The 18,977-nt window shown below is 42.5% G+C and overlaps 1 protein-coding gene across 1 annotated transcript; it reads left to right on the plus strand.

The window, feature by feature from the left end:
* Positions 1–6,143: 6,143 nt before the first annotated feature.
* On the plus strand, positions 6,144–18,414 carry DDA1 (DET1 and DDB1 associated 1). The gene is made up of 5 exons (XM_032238772.1): positions 6,144–6,228; positions 8,135–8,215; positions 11,014–11,065; positions 16,434–16,495; positions 17,344–18,414. Exons 1-5 carry the CDS (start codon positions 6,226–6,228, stop codon positions 17,452–17,454), a joined length of 309 nt encoding a protein of 102 aa, XP_032094663.1. The 5' UTR covers positions 6,144–6,225; the 3' UTR covers positions 17,455–18,414.
* Positions 18,415–18,977: the final 563 nt, after the last annotated feature.

Consider the following 18,977-nt stretch of genomic DNA (forward strand, 5'->3'; position numbering starts at 1 on the left):
ATCATGGGGCTATGGCAATCCCTGCAGTCTGAAACAGCTGATGATCAGGAGGCCCATGCTGAAATTAAAAGCGAAACCTGCTGTTTGCTGCACAATTGCTGGGAGGCAGATTTTTTTTTTCTTAATCAGGCTGTTTGCTGCAAGGAGGTAAGTCGGTAACTATAAATGCCTATAGAATGTTCAAATTATTAGATTTATTTTTTAAAACTTTTTATTATTGTTCTATACAACTTAACAAAATGAAGAAGCTTTTTAAAATAAATGCTTGATCTGAAGAGGTCCACTGCTATTGTATCTTCTTTTAAATAGCAGAGAATAACTATACTTCCAGAAAGCCACATCAATTTTAACAGCATCTGTGTAAGTATAGTCTGAAATGTAACACTACAAACACTGTATATCGTCTGTACTGTTTGCTATTTGTTGCAAGGAGGCAAATTGCTGGGAGGCAGATTCCCCCACCCCTTGTTTTGCTCCCCAAAAGCTAGGTGTGTCTTATACTTTGGAGTGTTTTATACTCTGAAAAATACGGTACATAGATTATTAGGTAAAGTGGCCTTTTCAGGAAACCAGCAGAGCTGGGTAAGACCCTTGTTAAGGAGATGTAATGTTGAGATAATCAGGCTGATTGAGGATGGAATGTTAAGGAATTTCTCTCCTTGCTATTACACGGGTTGTAATTCCCTTCTTAAGACTGCCCTTGGCGGATACTTGTGAGCAAGTTTTTATTGTTTTGTTTTTTATGGGATTACAGGGGGCAGGAAATGTCAATTTGGGTCTGAGTGGATTAAGCCAAGAGAGAAATGGAGTTGAGCCTAGTCTTGTCTAAAAGGGAGAAAGAGTGCAGCCTCCCTCTACTTTTGTTTGATTTATTTTCTCCATTTACATGGGGATTTTTTGTTGTTGTAAAAATAGTCATAGAGAACACATCTCCATAGGGTCCCTAGGAGTCAACATTGACTTTAGGCATATATTCAATAAATGTGTAAGGCGTTGGGGCCTAAAGCCAACAACTTGAAATAGAAGCTAGATTGACTTACCCATGTTACTAATATAACAACGGTAGTGATTCACTTAACAACTGTGGCAAGAAAGGTGGTAAAATGGAGCAAAACTCACTTAACATTTGTCTTGCTTAGCAATGGATGTTTCATAGTCAATTGTGATTATCAGTCAAGGAGTATCTGTAATGTAGCACGTGTGAATGTGAAAAATACCTGCTCTGAAGCATATTAACTGGAGAAGTGACAGGACCATTTTTCACACTTACGACTATTGTAACATCCCCATGGTCACATGATCAAAATTCAGACACTTGGCTTATATTTATGACTTGCAGTGTACTGGGGGGGGGGGTGTTATTTGATCACTTTTCGCTACCTTCTGAAAAGTAAAATCAATGGGGAACTCAGATTCACTTAACAATCCTGTTACTAGCAATAGTAGTAGCTCTTACACTTATATACCGCTTCATAGTGGTTTACAGCCCTCTAAGCGGTTTACAGAGTCAGCCTATTGCCCCCAACAATTTGGGTCCTCATTTTATCCACCTCGGAAGGATGGAAGGCTGAGTCAACCTTGAGCCTGGTGAGACTTGAACTCCGCAGTCAGCAGAATTAGTCTGCAATACTACATTCTAACCACTGTACCACCACGGCTCTTGCTAACTTAATAACTTCAGTGATTCAATGAACAACTGTAAGAAAAATGCACGAAATGGGGCAAAACTCACTTAGCAACAGAAATTTTGGGCTCAATAATAAATAATACAGTTCTGAGATTTCTGGTGGTGAGCTACCAGAAGTGCAAACTAGGTTAATCCTTGCTTAGTTTTCAAAGAATAGTCAAAATTGGCTGCCTGCTATTATCTAGAAACGCCTGCATCTCTTTGTAAGTTTCAAGATTACCTAAATCAGTGTTTCTCAACCTTGTCAACTTGAAGATGTCTGGACTTCAACTCCCAGAATTCGCTGGCTGGGGAATTCTGGGAGTTGAAGTCCAGACATCTTCAAGTTGACAAGGTTGAGAAACACTGAGTCCTAAATCAATAAAATTTAAAGGTTAAAAAGATGGCAAGTGTGATTAATGTCAGTCTTCCTCCCCATAGGACTGAGTGAAAATAGCTATGTATATCATTATGATAAATAAATAACTTCTTTGTTACACGATGCCTCCTGGAACTGTGTAGTCTAAGCAGACACAGCCTGGGAAATAATAGTCGTTTCCCAGAAAAGACGGTGTTTCACGTATCCTTGCCTGACTCAGAAAGCCTTTTATAGTACAGCCATTAGAATTCATAGACATTGGTAAGCTAAAGTTCTACATGTGTTTCTAGTCCTCTTTTAAATCATCTTGGCCATTACCAAGCTCTCTGCAACCTGTATCAGTAGAGTTAGATATCAATTATCATATTTTCAACAGTAATAGTGGAAAACGCCACTAGAAATTTACGAGCATGAAAAGACGGTGAAAGCCGCCTCCAGTTTTGCTCAAATGTATCTTTCAAATATATTGGACTGCAGCTCCCAGACATCTCAAACGAGGTCCCCCTATCATCGTTCCTATCACCCATCTCCTCCCCTTATGACTGCAGTGCAGGACTGTAACTTTGTTGCTTGTATCATTACTATTGATTTTGATTGTTTCCTGATTGCTTATTTGTACCCTATGCGTATCATTAAGTGCTGTATCTTATGGTTCTTGACTAATGTATCTTGTCTTTTATGTATTAGTCCAGAATGCAGCCGCGTGAGCGATTGTGGGTGCACCAAGGTACACCCACGTTACACCTATCCTCCGCGAGCTGCACTGGCTACCTATTAGTCTCCGAATCCGCTTCAAGGTGCTGGTCGCTACCTATAAAGCCCTACATGGCATCGGACCTGGGTACCTGAGAGACCGCCTCCTGCCGATTACCTCTCTCAGACCAATTAGATCGCACAGGTTAGGTCTCCTCCAGATTCCATCTGCCAGCCAATGTCGGCTGGCGACTCCCCAGGGGAGAGCCTTCTCTGTTGCAGCTCCGGCCCTCTGGAACGAGCTCCCTGTTGAGATCCGGATCCTTACTACCCTCCCGGCCTTCCGCAAAGCCACCAAGTCCTGGCTGTTCCAGCAGGCCGGGGGGAGCTGAGAAGCATCTACCTCCATAGTAATTGTGAATGTTGGTTTTGTTTTTAATATGTTGTCTTTGTCTTGTTCCCCCCTTTCCCTTGTCTTTTGTAAGCCGCCCGGAGTCCTCCGGGAGTGGGCGGCATACAAGACAAATAAATAATAACAATAACAATAATAACAATAATAACAATAATAATATTATTATTATTATTTTGGTGACACCAAAAGTGAAAAACCAGAAAAGCAGGCCACAGTTGAATTCTGGAAAGAATTGTGGGAAAATGCAAAGGACTACAACAAGGAGGCAAAGTGGATACATGACTTTGAGAAAGCATTGGCAACAAACAAATGCAAGTATTAGAAATAACAACTGAGATGATCAAAAATCGAGTTAAAAAGGTAAAGAATTGGACATCACCTGGAAAGGACCAATTACATGGTTTCTGGCTCAAATATCTGACCAGTTTACATGCAATATTGGCCAGGCAACTGAATGAAATTTTACAAAAGGGCCAAATTGATGAATGGTTGACAACTGGAAAAACATACTTGATTCAGAAAGATCCAACTAAAGGAACAACACCTGAAAACTATAGACCAATAACATGCTTACCAACAACCTTCAAATTACTCACAGGCATTATTGCAGATAACATGATGGATTATTTGGAAACAAACAACATCTTGCCAGTAGAGCAAAAAGGCAACAAAAGAAGGAGCAGGGGCACAAAAGATCAGCTTCTAATTGATAAAATGATATTAGAAAATTGTAAGAACAGAAAAATGAACTTGAATATGGTCTGGATTGATTACAAAAAGGCATTTGACTCACTGCCACATAGTTGGATCATAAAATGCTTAGAAACAACTGGCATTAGCAAAAATATTACATCCTTTACTGAAAAGGCAATGAAACAATGGAGAACTGAGTTGGCAATAGGGAATGAGAGCTACGGAATGGTTAATATCAAGCGAGGAATTTTCCAGGGTGATTCACTTTCACCTCTTCTCTTCATCATCGCAATGATCCCACTATCAGTAATCTTAAAAAAAATGAAATTAGGCTACCAAACAGCCAAAAAGCTGAAAAAAATTCGCATTTACTATATATGGATGATTTGAAACTCTATGGAAAGTCAGAAATAGAAATCCAATCATTGACAATACAGTCCGAGTATTCAGCACCGATATTTCAATGCAGTTTGGCATGGAAAAATGCGCCACTGTATCCATAAAAAGGGGCAAAATCACTGCATGTGAGGGAATTGAAATGCCCAATGGCCAACTAATTAAATGCAAAGAAATGAAGCCTACAAATACTTAGGCATTCTGCAGTTGGATAACATCAAGCATGGAGAAGTAAAAACTATTGTCAGGCGAGAGTACACCAACAGAGTTAGGAAAATTTTGAAATCTAAATTGAATGGTGGAAATACAATCAAGGCCATAAATACCTGGGCAATACCAGTTATAAGATACACAGCTGGCATAGTTAACTGGACACAAGCTGATTTGGACCTTTTGGACCGAAAAACCAGGAAACTAATGACAATGCACTACAGTTTACATCCACGTGGTGATACTGATAGACTATATCTGCCCCGAAAATCAGGTGGCAGAGGATTATTACAAGTGAAGCAAACAGTTGAAGAAGAAAAACATGCACTGGCTGATTATTTAAAAGAAAGTCAAGAACATCTATTAATCGAAGTAAAGAACAAAAATCTACTGAAGGCCCAACAGACAAAACAAGAATACAGAAAAGATGTGATAAAATCAAGAATGGAGAGTTGGCAGAACAAAGCACTGCATGGTCAATTTCTGGAAAAAATAAAGATAAAGTGGACAGTGAACAAACTTGGTTATGGTTAAAAACAGGTACATTAAAGAAAGAAACAGAGTCACTAATCCTGGCTGCGCAAGAACAAGCTATCCGCACAAATGCCATTAAGGCCAAAATTGAAAAATCCTCTGATGATGCCAAATGCAGACTTTGCAAAGAAGCTGATGAAACTGTTGATCACATACTCAGCTGCTGTAAAAAAAATCGCGCAGACTGATTATAAATTGCGGCACAATTCAGTAGCACAAATGATCCATTGGAATTTGTGCAAAAATTATAATATTAAAACAGCAACAAACTGGTGGGAACATCAGCCTGAAAAAGTCACCGAAATCAGATGGTCAAGATCTTGTGGGATTTCCGTATACAAACCGACAAAATACTGGCGCATAATACACCAGACATCACACTGGTTGAGAAAAATAAGGTCACAATCATAGACATCGCAATACCAGGTGATAGCAGGGTCGCCGAGAAGGAACATGAAAAATCGCAAGATACCAGGACTTAAAAATCGAAATTCAACGACTATGGCACAAACCAGCAGTGGTAATTCCAGTGGTAATTGGCACACTGGGTGCTATTCCAAAAGCACTGGAATTACATTTAAAACAGTTAAAAATTGACAAAATCACCATCAGTCAAATGCAAAAAGCCGCACTGCTTGGATCTGCACGCATATTAAGAAAATACGTTACGACGTCCTAGGCCCCTGGGTGGGGCCCCGACTAGTAACCAATGCTAAATCCGGCGAAACAACTGGCCGCTGTGATACAATTGTATAATAATAATGTACACTGAGAGCATATGCACCAAAGACAAATTCCCTGTGTGTCCAATCACGCTTGGCCAATAAGAATTCTCTCCTCTCCTGTTCTATTCTATTCTATTCTATTCAAACTTGGGGGGAAGGTTAGGTTTATGAAAAAGAGAGAGAGAAAGAGAGAGAGAGTGAGTGACAATTCCCCTTTCCCGGACGCACTACATTTCCCATGAAGCCACGGGAGGAAATCCTCGTTTCATCCGGGGTTTTCCTTCCGCCTTTTCTCCCTTTTTCCCCTTCCGTAGCTCACGGGAGGGAGAGGGAGGCGAGAGAGGGAGGGCGGGCATTCCATCCGGAACGACGTCTATAGGAACCAATGGGGACTCAGTTTCCGCCATGGGTGGCCCAATGGCCTTTCCGATGGGCGTCGCCGAGCAGGGAACCCAGAAGGAGGAGGAGGAGGAGGAGGACGATGAGAAGTTGGTGAGGAGGTGCCTGGTGGGGGAAAATGGTAGGTGGGCACTCCCAGCCCCTTGATATGGAAGCGCGCCCCATTCACCGGCTTCGTGTCCCCTCCCCTTCGGGGGGGAGGGGGGCAGGGCTCCCCAAGGGAGGGGGCGTGCCGGGTGGTGGGCTTCGACCGGGCGCAATGAGTGCCAGGAGCTGGACAGAAGCCGGGTGATGCCGGGGCTGGGCCGGCCCGGGGCTCTCGGGCGGGGAGGGAGGGCAGCGAGGCGCCCGGCCTGCGCTAAGAAGGTTTTCCAGGGAGGAGGAGGGCCTTTATGGGGGGGCGGGATTTGGGGTGCGTGGCTGGGGGCTTGGCCGGGACCCCCCCCCCCGTGGGGAGGAGGCCTCAGAGGAGCATCTGCCTTGGTGACCCTCCATCCGAGAATGGACGTTGGAGGGGCTGAACTAAGAAGGTCCTCCGGGTGTGGATTTGGAGGCAGGCAGGCGGGCATGGGACGTTTCTGAGGGGGGGAGCTGGGGGGGTTGCCAGGAGGGTCGGGGGGACAAAAAATGGGGAGATGGGGTGGGAGGTGGATGGAGAGGTTGGATTTCAGCCTTGGATCCGGAAAATCTAGAGATCTTGGTTGGCTTGATAAGGCATTGCCAGTATAAGCCTTTTGGGGTTGTCTATGGGGAGGGGGAGTTTGTGTCTGGGCTGGAGGTCTGCCAGGGTGCAGTACAGGGAGTCCTTGGCTTAACGACCTCAATTGAGCCCCAAATTTCTGTTGTGAAGCGAAAGATTTGCTCAGTGAGTTTTGCTCCATTTCCCCCCCTTTCGTGTCCCGCTAGTTAAGCGAATCGCTGCAGTTGTTCAGTTCCTAATGCATGTGTTAAGTGAATCTGGTTTTTTCCCATTGTCAGAAGGGCACAAAATGACCCCGGGGACACTGCAAACTGTCATAAAGACGAGTCAGTGGCCAAGTGTCTGAATTTTGATCAGGGGAGGCGGGGGAACAGTTGTAAGTTTGAAAAACGGTCATAAGTCGCTTTTTTTTTCAGTGCCGTTGCAACTTTGAATGGTCAGTAAATGAATTGTTGTATGTCGAGGACTATCTGTACATAATTCAGTCCCCAAACTGGGAGGGGCATTTAGGCTATGGCATCCAATCTTGCTCAGTTCAGGAGCATCTGAGACTATTGGCTGTCTAGACTCTATTCAAACAATGTAGGGTACATTATTCAGTTAGGAAGAGCAGCTCCTTTTGAGCCTCAGATTTTAAGAATAAGACTCAGGTTGATGGTCCTGGCTTTGAATACTGTTCCATTTGTGTCCCTTTCCCTTTGTCCATTCTTAGACAAAATTACAGGTGGAAAGAGGTTAGGACACCATGAAGGAACTGTTCATGCAAGTTAAAGATTATGAAACAGGTGGCTTGTTTGTCCTATGTAGTCAGGTTTATTTAGGGAATGTTATAAAGATTTTAAAAAAATCAGATGGTGATGGGTAACTGCTAAAGGATGAACTTCCTTTTTTCAAAGGGAAATACCCACAGCTGGCTGCTAAAAAACTATGATTTGGCCCAGGGGGTCAGCAACCCATCTGCATGTGGCTCTTTCATCCCTCTGCTGCGGCTCCTTCAAACATTTGTCACTGGCATGCAATTTATTGAGCTTTTCAACTCCTAGTAGGCCAACCACGGATAAATCCAAGAAAGAAAAGTTTCAGAAGAAAACAGAACATTTAATTCAACTACATATGTTAGTTTTGTGGCCTCTCAGGAAATATTCAGGCCCGGGAAGGGTTTTTTTAGCTCCCGGTGTTTTCTTTTCTGTGGGAAATGGGTCCAATGACTCTTTGAGTCTTTATAAGGTTGCCGACTCCTGGTGTGGCCAATCTGGGATCAGAGGGGCATTACTTTAGTTCCTGAGATCTAGTCTACTTGCCTGTGATTGGAATTTCTTTTTTCTAGGCTGACTTTCTGAAAGGATTGCCAGTTTATAACAAAAGCAACTTCAGCCGATTCCATGCAGATTCTGTATGCAAAGCATCGGTAAGTATCTTTGTCCTTTTGGTTGTAAATGCATGAGAATGGTGTTCATAGTTGGCCAAAGTTAAGAGTCCCTAGCTTAATTCCCCCCTTTCCCCTTTATTTCTTGCAAAAAAACAAAAATTGATTCCAAAATTTGGTTATTTTCTTGATTCTCAGGGGGCTGAAGGTTTCCTGCAGATCAAGGATTATTATATATTTAATTGATTAATATGGCTATCTTGCAATAGTGACTCTGAGTGGCCAACATGGGTAAAAAAACCTCAATCCAAATAACAAGATAATGAAAACAGATAATGGAAATTGAGGACAACATAAATGGTCAATAAATGTGTATCAGTCTCAGAGGCTTAATTATCCATGCTCATGTTAAAACCCTGCATTATTTTTCTTAATGTATGCTGGCTAATGCTCTTCTTGAGTAGAGTTACTAGTGGATGCTAATAGCAGAAAAATCTCTGAAAGATTTAATCCGCAGATCAAATTCTGTACGTGTTTATAGGAAGTGAAGAAAGGTTGTACCAGAAAGTTAGTTATCTTTTGTTCCATTTTGTAAATATATATTTTTTTAAAGCCCACATTTCCGAGGAGGAACTGCGATAGGCTGTTTCAATAAGAGAAAATTATGTGCGTTTTTAAAAATTAACTTATTTTTAAACTGTCCCAGCTGTAGTCTTTTTTATTTATAGTCTTTTTTCCCATCTGTATAAATTATATACATCTGTAAATTCTTAATCTATATCAGTCTCATATTTTAATACATTAAAAGGGAGGGGGCCTCACAAAACAAAATATAAGTAATTAATTACAGTTAGTCCTTGTTTAGCAGTTGTTCACAGTTACAGTGGAGATGAAAAAAAACTTGACCAATCCTCGCATTTTTAGCCCTTGCAGGTTATAAAGCAGCAGAGGGAAGCTGAGAAAAATTGCATGGTGTGGTGTTATTTAGCGACCACTTTGCTTAATGATGACTAAGTTGCCGGTCCCAATTGTGGTCGCTAAACGAAGAGTACTTGTAATAGAACTGGGTAAAGGGTGTTTCACAGGGAATGCGATGACTCAGAGGTTAAAGATGGAAAACCTGACAGCCTGGGTTGAGATCCAAAAGCCGTGGGGACAGAGTGAGCACCCATTACTTGCCCCAGCTCCTGCCCACCTAGCAGTTTGAAAGCACGCAAATGTGAATATATAAGTATGTTCCACTTCGGTGGGAAGGTAACAGCTTTCTGTGTGGGACCTATAGTCACACTGGTCACAAGACCACGGAAATGTCTTCAGTCAGCATTGGCTCCCTGGCTAAGAAACAGAGAATGAACACTGCCCCCTAGAGTCAGAAATGACTGAAAAGAGGAAACCTTTAGCTAAAGAGTGTTTTGTACCGCTAGGAAATAGGTGAATGGAAGTAGAACTTTTGATGGAGTTGATCAAAGGTAGAATCGGGAATAGCAGAAGAAACTAGTTGACACAGACTGAAATCCTTAACTTTCTGGAATTTTCCATCCAGGTACAATGGGTCAGAATGTTTTCCAGTGGAAAGATACTGTTAACTATTTTAAGTGATTTGTCGCTGTCAAACAATCTTCTTTAGACGTTAAAAAGAAGAAAAAAATATGAGAAAGAAAATAAGGTAGTCCGTATTGTATGACTACAAGTAAGCCCCAAATTTCTGCTGCTAAGCAAGGCATTGGTTAAGTGAGTTTTGCCCGTGTGACCACTTTCTTGGACCAGTTGTTAAGTGGAACATTGCAGTCGTTAAGTTAGTTACACGGTGATTAAGTGAACCTTAGATGACTTTGGAGGCTTTGAAAGCCACAAGAAAGAGCACAACCTCTTCTGGTGCAGCCTTTGAAAATCGCTTTGAGAATGGGGCCTGCTTTTGAGAACAGTTGTCGGATGTTTAGTGCATTTTGACCCGTCTCCCAAAACATAGTGGCAATGATATTTACGTTATAGATTTGCCATCAGCGATCTAGAAGCAGAATCTGTTTAACTTCCATAGTTGTCCAATGCTGTTGAGAGATTGTGATGGTGATGAAGGTATTGGATTAGAAACACAGAAACCCAGATTTTTGTTCATTCTTAGTAATGGAAGTCCACCAAGTAACTGAGCCAGTCATTTTCTTAACCTAGCTGCTGTACAGAGTTATTGCAGGGACAGCGGAAAGAGAGTGGTGTATATATTTTGTCTTTGCTCTCTGTATGAGAAGTGGGATATACATGTATAAATGCATTAAGTGGTCAGCCTATGCTTATTTGGGAGTGAAGGCATACCTTTCTGAATCTAGCAGGGACTTGACCAGTAGTGGGATCTTACTGGTTTAACAACCGGTTTGATGATCGTGTGCTTCACATGCACTGTGCGTGTGTGCACAGTTTTGAGAAAGCTTAATTTCTGCATTTCTGCTGGGGAGGAAAACAGCCGAGGTGCGCCAATCTGCTCCACTGTGCAACTCAGCTGAGAGAATATAGGTCAGTAAAATGCAAGGGCAGGTGGGCGGGCCCAGCTAATCGTCAGAGCGAACCGGTTCGCTCCCAGCTGTTCGTTGGAGGTACCGGTAGAATCCCATCCTTGGATCTGACAGATTCTGCATCCTTTGGAGAATTCCAGCAAATAATAAGCATTAAATCAGCTTCCATTAGGACATGATGATCTATTGATCTGTTTAGAAAGTTACCTTTTTCTTATTTTGTAAGAGATATTCTATTACCATTGCAGTTTGAATGCTTAACAATATGGTGGACTGAACTGCCTCTTACACACAGCATAACTCTTTGTTTTTGAAAACAAAAATTATTTACAGAACAGAAGACCTTCAGTTTATCTTCCGACACGGGAATATCCATCAGAACAGAGTAAGTCCCTGCCTGCTTTTGTTATTCCTGCCCCACAGTCTGTGGAAGGTTGTTACTGTATATGTATAAAGGCAATTTGTGTATTTTATATTTCTCAGCCGTTAAAAATGTAAGTGACTTGTGTATCTTTTTACATGGAGTCAGACCAAAACTTCAGTTTTTAATGTAGAACTCTACTGAAAGTGTAGATTCTTCCTTCAAGCTCATAGTTAAGGTGAAACAGAGATAGTTCATTAGTCTATTATTTAGCACTATGATAGATTTGGATTGCATTTGGAAGCCTTATTTTCACTATTCCTTTGCTAGAAATACTATTATGATTTTTATGAATTTGGATATTATAAGGCTAAATATGCGCAATGGAAAAACGTTTAATCATGGCTGCAAAAGTCCAAAAATGCATAAAATAGAGAGTTGACAGCAAGATAGAACTCCAGACTGTGGGCAAAATCAGCCTGCAATACAGGATTATAATCGCTGCACCACCAGTTCCCCCCCCCCGCCCAAGGCCCTCTGGAGGGATAGATCAGTCCACCATTGATTGCCTGAAGTTGGTCAGCTACGTTAAGCCTCCTGGATGTTAATCATTCCTGCTCCCAGGCTTTTTTTGTCTTTGATCATTCTGTTTTTCTGTTTAAGTAAAGAAATATCTCTGAAATGATGACCCAACTGGTCACGGGTTGTTTAGTCTTCATATAATTAATCCAGGGTTTTCTGGCTACATCGCTTAGGCTAGGGTATGTCAAAGAACTACAGGACCCTATCAAAAATGGGTGCACTATTGGTTTTAATATATTACATTGTATTTTAGAATGCAGAAATCAGTTGATTTTTATTTAACAGTGTGACTCAACATGGGGGCTGGATGCAGCTCATGGGCTAGTATAGATGTTAAATAACATGATGAGTAAGATGGACCTTAGTGGTCCTGCAGCCTATTTGTCATGAAATTAAGGCTTGCATGATTATGTTTTATTGATCATAAATTATTTTTAAAACACCAACATCCTTTTACTCAGTTTTCTAATCCTACTCAACCCGCCTTCCCCGAGCTGCTCCAGCAAAATATTCTTTCATTGATGGTATTGAAAGTTGCCAAAATATCAAGCTGGATGTCCAGCATGACCCAACTTTCTCACAGCAAAAAAAATCGCCAGATTGGGCATGGCCATTTTAGCCATCCTCATCAAATCCAGTACTCTAATTCAAATCAAAGCAAAACAAAAACTCAGCAGTTCTGTTAATAATTGGTTTAGAAAGTAAACACTTATTTGTTTGAAATATTTCCTAAAAATGTTTCGGTGATTTACAGCCATTATTCCTTGACTTCCTTGTTTTTCTCTTGGGGTGATAGAAAACAAATCTGTTCTGTGTGACACCTTATCATTTACCTCTTGCCTTCCTTTCTGAAGGTGAAACATAACAATTTCCTTCAATCTCTTTTCGTGAAACCTAATTTCCAATCCTCTGATCATCCTTGTAACCCTTTTTTGATATAGTTCGTCTGGATTAGGAATGGCCAGGAACCGAAATGAAAATATATATATTGTTTCAAATATGCACGTTCTATCCCATGACAGAAGTTCTGCCAAAGCATTTAGGACCAACTTTAATGATCCAAAATAAAACCTGCAAGTAGAAAAATAGGAACCATCTTGGTGGGAAGGTAACAGCGTTCCATGCACCTTTGGCATTTAAACATGTCGGCCACATGACCACGGGACGTCTTCAGCCAGTGCTGGCTCTTCGGCTTTGAAACGGAGATGGGCACTGCCCCCTAGAGTCCGGAACAACTAGAACATATGTGCGAAGGGAACCTATTTCTTTACTAATTATAGCAGTTTTTATAGGTTGCCCAATTGAAAAATTTTTGGACAAGTTGCAACAAGTTAAAGTTAAATAAGAAGCAACAGTGACAATACAGTAGATCGCTCATCGTTTTGCCCCCAGTCTTTCCCACCCCTTTCCTCCTCTTATCTGCCATCTATATCTGCATTAATACTGTTACCAAGGAAATCTCTGAAGCATGGCTTTCCTCTTATTTATTTACTGTAAAATGTATAGGCCACCCATCTTACCTTAAGGGTGGCTTACAATCATAAAAGGTAAAAACTATATAAAACATAGATGAGTTGTTAGAAAAGCCAAATACTGCGGTCCAGTTAAAAGATGGGGAGGGCAGAGCAAGATGGCGAGGAAGGTGGAATCTGTTGCTAATCAATGAACCACCTCTTAACTCTCATGCTCTCCCATTGGAGCCTCAAGCCAGCTGGCACCCCCAGAGCTTTAGGCTTTTATGGAAGGTCGGGACAGTTGGAACTGACCTCACTCCTCGGGGCAAGATGTTCCACAGGGCAGGTGCGACAGCAGAGAAGGCTCTTCCGGACCCCGCAAGCTGGAATAATTAGGCTGATGGGGCCCACTGCATACCTCTTGCTCTCCCACTCTCTGCAGCACTTCTGCCCAGCACAAGTGCGTTTTTAGCCTGTATTTGCAAGATGTAAAGATTGAAGTGTCTAAAACCCTGGTGATTTGTTTCAGGCATGGGCCATCCGTGACTAGCTGCTCCATGCACAAAGCATTTTGATGATCCTTACCATTCATTTTTAGAAGCTGTACATGTTGTCTGTAAGGCTGCTGGAGTCTCCAACCTTGGCAAGTTTAAGACTTGTGCATTTGAACTCCCAGGATTCCCCTTTCCCCCGTCTGAGGAATTCTGAGAGTTGAAGTCCACAGGTTTTAAAGCTGCCAAGGTTAGAGACCCCTGCTGTAAGGCACCTGGTGCCGTTTCTTCTGCCACAAATCACATCTCCAAACGTGCCTGGGATTAAGTGGCCACCATCTTCTCCAAGCCTGATCCAAAAAGTAGCAAGTGGTGGTTGTTGAATGAGTTGAGGCAGGGCTCTAGTGCAGCAGCCCCCAATGTTTTAGACTCCAGGGGCCGGTTCTGGAGAGAAAGTCTTTTCTGCAGACTGGAAAGGTCATGATTTTGCATGCCCTATATCCCGTGGATAGGTCTTGGTTTGTTTCCACTACCCGGTTTCTGGCATGCCAATGGCCCAATGGCGGGCCATAGACGGCCATAGTTGGTGACCCCTGCTCTAATGCAAAAGGTACCTCCTGCATCTTGAAACTCACAGGCACAGATTATATTCTTTAAGGCTTTTGTCCACAAGGGGAGACATCATCTGAAAACATCTGTCAGCCCTTCAAAGTGGATTAGGTCAGGAAATAAGACACCACGAAAAAAGTACTAGTTTGTATGTGTATATATGTACTGTATATGGGTTGATATATAGGCTATAATAATAGAAAAGCAGGTGGACCGAGAGTAGTGGATAATTTCAATTTCAATTGATTGTTCACTGTCAATTACCGATTGAATAACAAAAGAGCTAGTTTGGTCTAGTGCAGGGATCTCCAACCTTGGCAACTTTAAGACTTATGGACTTCAACTCCCAGAGTTCTGGCTGAGGAATTATGGGAGTTGAAGTCCACAAGCCTTAAAGTTACCAAGCTTGGAGACCCCTGGTCTAGTAGTTAATGCACCAAGCTAGAAACCAAGACATTCCGAGTTCTAATCTCTTTAGGCACAAACCAGCTGGGTGACCTTGGGCCAGTCACCTCTCTCAGCCCAAAGAAGCATACAATGACAAACCTTTTCTGAAATCTTGCCAAGAAAACTCACTACTCACTCCAATTCTGAGTGGCTCAAGGTTGACTCAGCCTTCCATCCTTCCGAGTTGGGTAAAATGAGGACCCAAATTTTGGAGGCAATAGGCTGACTTTGTAAACCTCTTGGAGGGGGCTGTAAAAATCACTATATAAGTCTTAAGTGCTATTGCTATAAGACAGGGGTGTCCAAACTTGGGAACTTTAAGTCCCATCAAGGGACTCCCATCAAGCATGCCAGGGACTTCTCTAGGCAGTCATCTGGAGTCAAGACTGATTGGCATATACAGACACAAAAGCTTGCCGGTGTTTCTCCTTCCCTCCCTCTTATGCCCAAGAGAGAGTGTGAGACAGTGTTGAATTTCCTTCTCGCCTCCCCTGCCTTTTCGAGTAAGCGTGTTTTTCTAATAGCTGCCATGTACTTTCTTCAAGACTATCTCTGTATGGATCCATAAGTCCATATATATAAGTCCATCCATATAAATCTTAAGTGCTATTGCTATTTTTTTTTTAAAACTCAAGGAAGTGTATGTAATACTACTGCCTTCTGTTTCCTCTCCTCTCCTTTCCTTTTTCTCCCTCCTCTCTTCTCTTCTCCTTCCCCCCCTTTTCCTTTCCTTTCCTCGCAAGAACCACCCTGCAAGGTGGATTGCACTAAGAGAATGCCTGGCCCAAATCACCCATGCTTAGGGGAGGACCAAACTCCTAGCTTCTAGGCCAACCCCTTAACCACTATAACAAGGATTATATGCCGATGATGATTTATGTAGAGGGAAAAATGCTGACTTTTTACATGCCATAGAGCCGTGATGGTGAACCATTTCTGAGGGCACGCAAGGTATTGCCCTGTTAGCTGGGAAGCATGTGCATGCTGGCAAGCTGATTTTTTTCATTTTTTGGCTGTTTTTCACCCTCCGGTGCTTTTGGCACGCCTCAACAAAAGGTTAGCCATCACTGCCGTAGACCTACGAAAAGACAAAAGTCTACAATATTTAATAGACATGATACAAAAGAGGAGAAGAGAAATGTGAGAATGAGAGTAGAATTTCCATGCCTTATCCTAAGAGATTCTAGTGGAGGGGGATACTCTTCCTGATAGGTGATCGAAAGCCAGCTGGGAAGATTGGAAATGCTGATCACGTAACCATAGGATGCTGCAACCATAATAAATGCATTGCCAGCTGTGAGGTGCCTGAATTTTGATCACATGTGGGGACGCTGCAGTGATTGTTTGGTGCAAGGACTGATCATTAATCACTTTTCCATAATGACTTTTTTCACTGCCATTGTAATATCGAACAGTCACTAAACAGATGGTTGTAAATTGAGGACCAACTGTATTTTCATTATTTGGTCTTAAATAAGACTAAAGGCTTCCTACTCCTGATGGAACCAGTTGTTCTGTATTCAGAATTACACTTTCCCCGCTTCATACATGTCCCTAAGATCTTGTGGAAATCCTTTTCTTACTTTTTTTGGCTGGAGAGATGATCTCCAGAGATCGAACCTGTGACTTTGCGTGTGAAATGTGAGCTCTCCTGCTGAGTGCAGCCCTTCTCTGCGCTTAGTTGAAGCTCCAAGCAAGCGGCTGTCTCCCATAATCCTGCAATCAGCGAAGTCCAGAACCCTGCGATGCTTTTTTTGTGGATTTGTTTCATTCTGCACTGATCATTTCTTTCTTGTCTTCCTTCAACAGTAATTGTCACAGAAAAGACAAATATACTCTTGCGTTACCTACATCAGCAGTGGGACAAAAAGGTAGGGGTTTTATAAAAATTGTTGTCAAGTGCCGTTCTTAGTGTATGTGTGCATGTTAGAAATAGTATAGGGAGGACAGCAGATTAAAAACAACTGATAGATCCGTAACTGTAGTGGAATCTCACTTGGGATAGATAATAAGCGGCTCCTAGCCTATCAGTGCTTGTTTGCACTGCCAGAAGTCTACTTGAAGCAAAATTGATATCGGGTGTTTACTTTGGAAAGAACCAGAAGTGGCATTCAGCAGGTTCTAACCAGATCTGGAAAACCAGTAGCAGAAATTTGGAATAGTTTGGAGAACCGGTAAATACCACCTCCGACTGCCCCAAGGTGGTGCAGTGGGTAGAGTGCAGTACTGCAGGCCACTTCAGCTGACTGCTAGTTCAGCAGTTCAGCGGTTCAAATCTCACCGGCTCAGGGTTGACTCAGCCTTCCATCCCTCCGAGGTGGGTAAAATGAGGACCCAGACTGTGGGGGCGATATGCTGACTCTGTAAACTTAGAGAGAGCTGAAAGCCCTATGAAGTGGTATATAAGTCTAACTGCTATTGCTATTGCTGTTGCCCCGTCCCCATCTATTCTCTGCCTCCCAAGTCCCAGCTGATGGGGAGGAAATGGGGATTTTGCAGTAACCTTCCCCTGGAGTAGGGAGGGAATGGAGATTTTGCAGTATCCTTCCCCTGCCACGCCCACCAAGCCACACCCACAGAACCGGTAGTAAAATTTTTGAATCCCACCACTGGAGAGAATCCAATTTCAAAAACCTTGAGAAAAAAATTGGGAGGCTTGAAGGGAGAGGGAGTCAAGCCAATCTAATTTTTCTTGTCTTTTTTTTCCTCCTCCTGTTAGAATGCAGCAAAGAAAAGAGATCCCGAGCAAGTGGAAATAGAAGGTGAAAACTCCGCCCCACCTCGCAAAATTGCCCGGACAGACAGCCAAGATATGAACGAGGACACTTAAAAATTCTCTCCAGTCTTCTGTGTTAAAATTTACAGGCGCTTCCTGTGTGGGTTTTATTTTTTTATTTTTTTTCTGTGTGTCTTTCAGTGTGTACACAGGCACGCACATGTACATACACAGTCACGCACACTTCCGTCAGCCCTCTGCCTTCCCCATCTCTTCCTCCTGCCCTCCATCGTGCAGCCTATACCATTTCTGACTTTGTAGAAGCCAACGTATTTATTTTGGGGACGGGGAAGGAGAGGTTTCTTTTTCCATTTTTTTTATTATTTATGCGTGCGCTGTCTCTCTCTCTCTCTCTCATGTTCAGAGCAAATCAGAAAGTAATGATGTTTAATCTGTGATCAGTGCTTTTTTAAAAAAAAATGAAAAGAATTCCATTTTGTGGCTACCCCTTCTTTTTGAGGAATCAGCTGCTCTCTGAAGAGGGAGCTCCATTCACGCTGATGGCCCCCTCCGCATTGTGTCCTCTGTTCATATTATTGAGAATTTCCATCTCACAATTACTGTACAACTACTGGTGTGTCCTGACTTAGCATTGTTTCGATAACAGGAGGAACTCGTAAGGGGAGGGGGCTGGGCGGAAGGCTTATTTCTTACCCATCCTCCTCCAGGCGTGTTGCTACCTGCATACCATGTTCTGTTTTCCAGCAACGGTGGTGGTGGTGGGGGATCAGGTTGTTTGCGGTGGTCTCTCTTCAGCTGACGATCTCTGGCTGAGATCGTACCCATTTTGCTGGCAAATGTTGTGTTATCATGTTACCTCCTTTGGCCTGTCTCCTCCCCATGATCCTCTGGCTCCCCCCCTCATCCTGGGAAACTCATTAGCACATCGGTTGGTCGTAGATAGCAAGCAAAAAACCCACTTGGGCTTGCCCAGGAATCTCTTTGGCACCACTCTTTGGATGGACCAGTTCTGTGCAACTTTTCAAGTAGAATAAAGCGGGATATTTCTCACCACTTTTGACGAGTTCTTGTTTAAAAAAAAAACACCTCTTGTTCGAAACTCTAGGGCAAGGGCCCGCAACATCGCTCTCTACAGCTGCCTGCAGTTCTGAGATTAGTTGCAAACCCCTCGTGCAAGAAATCGCATCCCTGGTAAGGGGTCAGCGTCTTGTCTTGTAGCCTGCTGCTTGAAAGAGAGGTGTGTGTGTGTGTTCAAGGTCAGAGCTTTGGTTTTGAAATTGATGCTAAATCTGATTTGAAGTTGGAACATTCTTGGTAGGATTGGTACAGTGCAGAATACTCGTTCTAAGGTTGGAATATCTTGAGGCCAAAACATTTTAACCTTATAAATAATTCTGCACACTTCTAGTCCCTACTGTTTGTTTTTTTAAAAAAATCTGGACCCATCCATTCATCCTATTCCATGGCCCACCACAGTTTATCCCCAGGGGAATATAGATTTGAAAGCAGAAAATTTGCCTAACCCACTTTTGTGCAATAAAGTGCTGAATTCTGAGACGCTTTAACATTTTAAGCCAAGGTGACATGAGCTGCCTTACTCGAAGTAATTGTCTGTT

This window comes from Thamnophis elegans, chromosome 1, assembly GCF_009769535.1.
Source record: "Thamnophis elegans isolate rThaEle1 chromosome 1, rThaEle1.pri, whole genome shotgun sequence".
Lineage (NCBI taxonomy): Eukaryota > Metazoa > Chordata > Lepidosauria > Squamata > Colubridae > Thamnophis > Thamnophis elegans.

Excerpts from the sequence above, each read along its gene's own strand:
- DDA1 (XM_032238772.1), top strand. Across the intron at positions 8,216-11,013 it reads ATTCTGTATGCAAAGCATCG|AACAGAAGACCTTCAGTTTA; the intron begins GTAAGTATCTTT and ends AATTATTTACAG. Across the intron at positions 11,066-16,433 it reads GGAATATCCATCAGAACAGA|TAATTGTCACAGAAAAGACA; the intron begins GTAAGTCCCTGC and ends TTCCTTCAACAG.